The sequence below is a fragment of the Emys orbicularis genome, chromosome 1 (genome assembly GCF_028017835.1).
Source record: "Emys orbicularis isolate rEmyOrb1 chromosome 1, rEmyOrb1.hap1, whole genome shotgun sequence".
NCBI classification, from domain to species: domain Eukaryota; kingdom Metazoa; phylum Chordata; order Testudines; family Emydidae; genus Emys; species Emys orbicularis.
In genome coordinates, this window is record NC_088683.1 from 364445927 (window position 1) to 364447761 (window position 1835).

Below are 1835 nucleotides of genomic sequence, written 5' to 3' on the forward strand. Positions count from 1 at the left end.
TTCTGTCCCTTGCAAACTCCCCCCCTTCCATCCCTTGTGGCTCCCACACTCCCCTGTGGGCACTCAGAGGTCAACTTCACACCCTCACTTGTATGCACACACCAGCACGGTCCCTCACCCCCTCACATTCCTCTCCCCAGGAGTTCCTTGTAATGCTCCTTCCCTCCCCGTCACTCACCCACCTACTGAGTACATCAGAAGACCACAGAGGTAAGTGTGGAAAATAACCACTGGCTTTACTGAAGAGAACGAGGTTTCATTCAGCCATGCTCGATCGAAATCACACAGATAGAGTGGAGGAGAAACCCACCCGAGCTTCCGCAGCAGGATATCCAGTTTCAGGCATGGAATAACTGGAACAGACTCTCCATGACCTCTGAGGGCAGGAATTTGCCTTTATACAATTTATTCCTTTTAGTGATGTTGCACCTCTCTTCCCACAAACCCAGTGAACTCCTGCCTTGCTACAAGCCACATCTAATCTGTCTAGGTGCTCCTCACAAACATTGATGAGTCTGGGTGGGATTTTCAAAGAAGTCTTTAGCCACAACACCACCCTTCCTGTCACCTGCTAGTCACTTCATATAGCTGCCCTTATTCTCAGGATTAGGGGTCAGAGGCCAGGCCTACTCAGAGAGACCATCTTAAGCACTCTCTGCCGTATCTGTTTGGTCCTCGCCCCATACACAATGGGGTTCAGCATGGGTGGGACCAGGAGGTAGAAGTTGGCCAACAGGATGTGGATGTGAGGAGACACGTTTTGGCCAAACCGGTACGTCAGCGATGAGGCAGCAATGGGTGTGTAGAAGGCCAGGATGGCGCAGACGTGGGAGATGCAGGTGCTGAAAGTCTTGAGACGGGCATCAACTGAGGCCAGCCTGAGCACGGCCCGCAGGATCATGATGTAGGACAGGACAATGAACAGCGAATCCATGAGCAGCACCAGAAAGCCAATAGTCAGCCCATAGAGATTGCTGATGGTGATATCCCCACACACCAGTATCTCAACTGCCATGTGCTCACAGTAGGAATGCGCAATGATGTTGGTCCTGTAGTACGCGTACCGTTGGACAAGTAGGGGCAGCGGGGAGATGTACAACACGCCCCGGATCATAGCCGCCAGCCCGATCTTGGCTACGATCGTGTTGGTCAAGACGGTCTTGTGCCTTAGCGGGTCACAGATGGCGACATAGCGGTCGAAAGCCATGGCCAGGAAGATCCCAGACTCCATGGCTGAGAAGGAGTGTATGACAAACATCTGGAGGAGGCAGGTGTCCAAGCCGATCTCTCTGTAACTGAACCAGAAGATGCCCAGCAGCTTGGGCATGGTGGAAGTGGAGAGGACCAGGTCGATGACGGCCAGCATGGAGAGGAAGTAGAACATGGGCTCATGCAGGCTCGGCTCCGTCTTGATGATGAAGAGGATGGTGCAGTTCCCCAGGATGGCAATGACGTACATGGAGCAGAAGGGGACGGAGATCCAGACGTGCAGGGTTTCCAGCCCAGGGATGCCGATCAGGAGGAACGTTGGGGGATTGAAGCAGGAGCCATTGAAGGGCAACATGATGCATTTCCTGTGCCAGATGAGACTTCAAGAGATGCTTCTGGCCCTGTAATGAGAGGCAGCGGGTGCTAGTTGGCAGAGATTGCATTGCCTCTAACTAGTCCTCAGGCGTCTAGTGCTGGGAAGAACCAGATCTACCAGCCTGACCACTCCGTCCCCACTTAACAAATAATTACCGATCGCCGGCAAGGTTCTGTGGCCTGTGCTATGCAGGGGGTCAGAGGAGATGATGCAAATGGGCCCTTCTGGTCTTGAAATCTATGAGGCACTG

At 53.3% G+C, this 1835-nt stretch overlaps 1 protein-coding gene across 1 annotated transcript; it reads right to left on the reverse strand.

Moving 5' to 3' along the window:
* Positions 1–613: 613 nt before the first annotated feature.
* Positions 614–1564, reverse strand: LOC135873394 (olfactory receptor 52M1-like). Its single transcript, XM_065397857.1, has one exon. The coding sequence runs from the start codon at positions 1562–1564 to the stop codon at positions 614–616; it is 951 nt and encodes a 316-aa protein (XP_065253929.1).
* Between the last annotated feature and the right edge of the window lie 271 nt (positions 1565–1835).

Excerpts from the sequence above, each read along its gene's own strand:
- LOC135873394 (XM_065397857.1), bottom strand. The coding sequence starts at position 1,564 with ATGTTGCCCTTCAATGGCTCCTGCTTCAATCCCCCAACGTTCCTCCTG.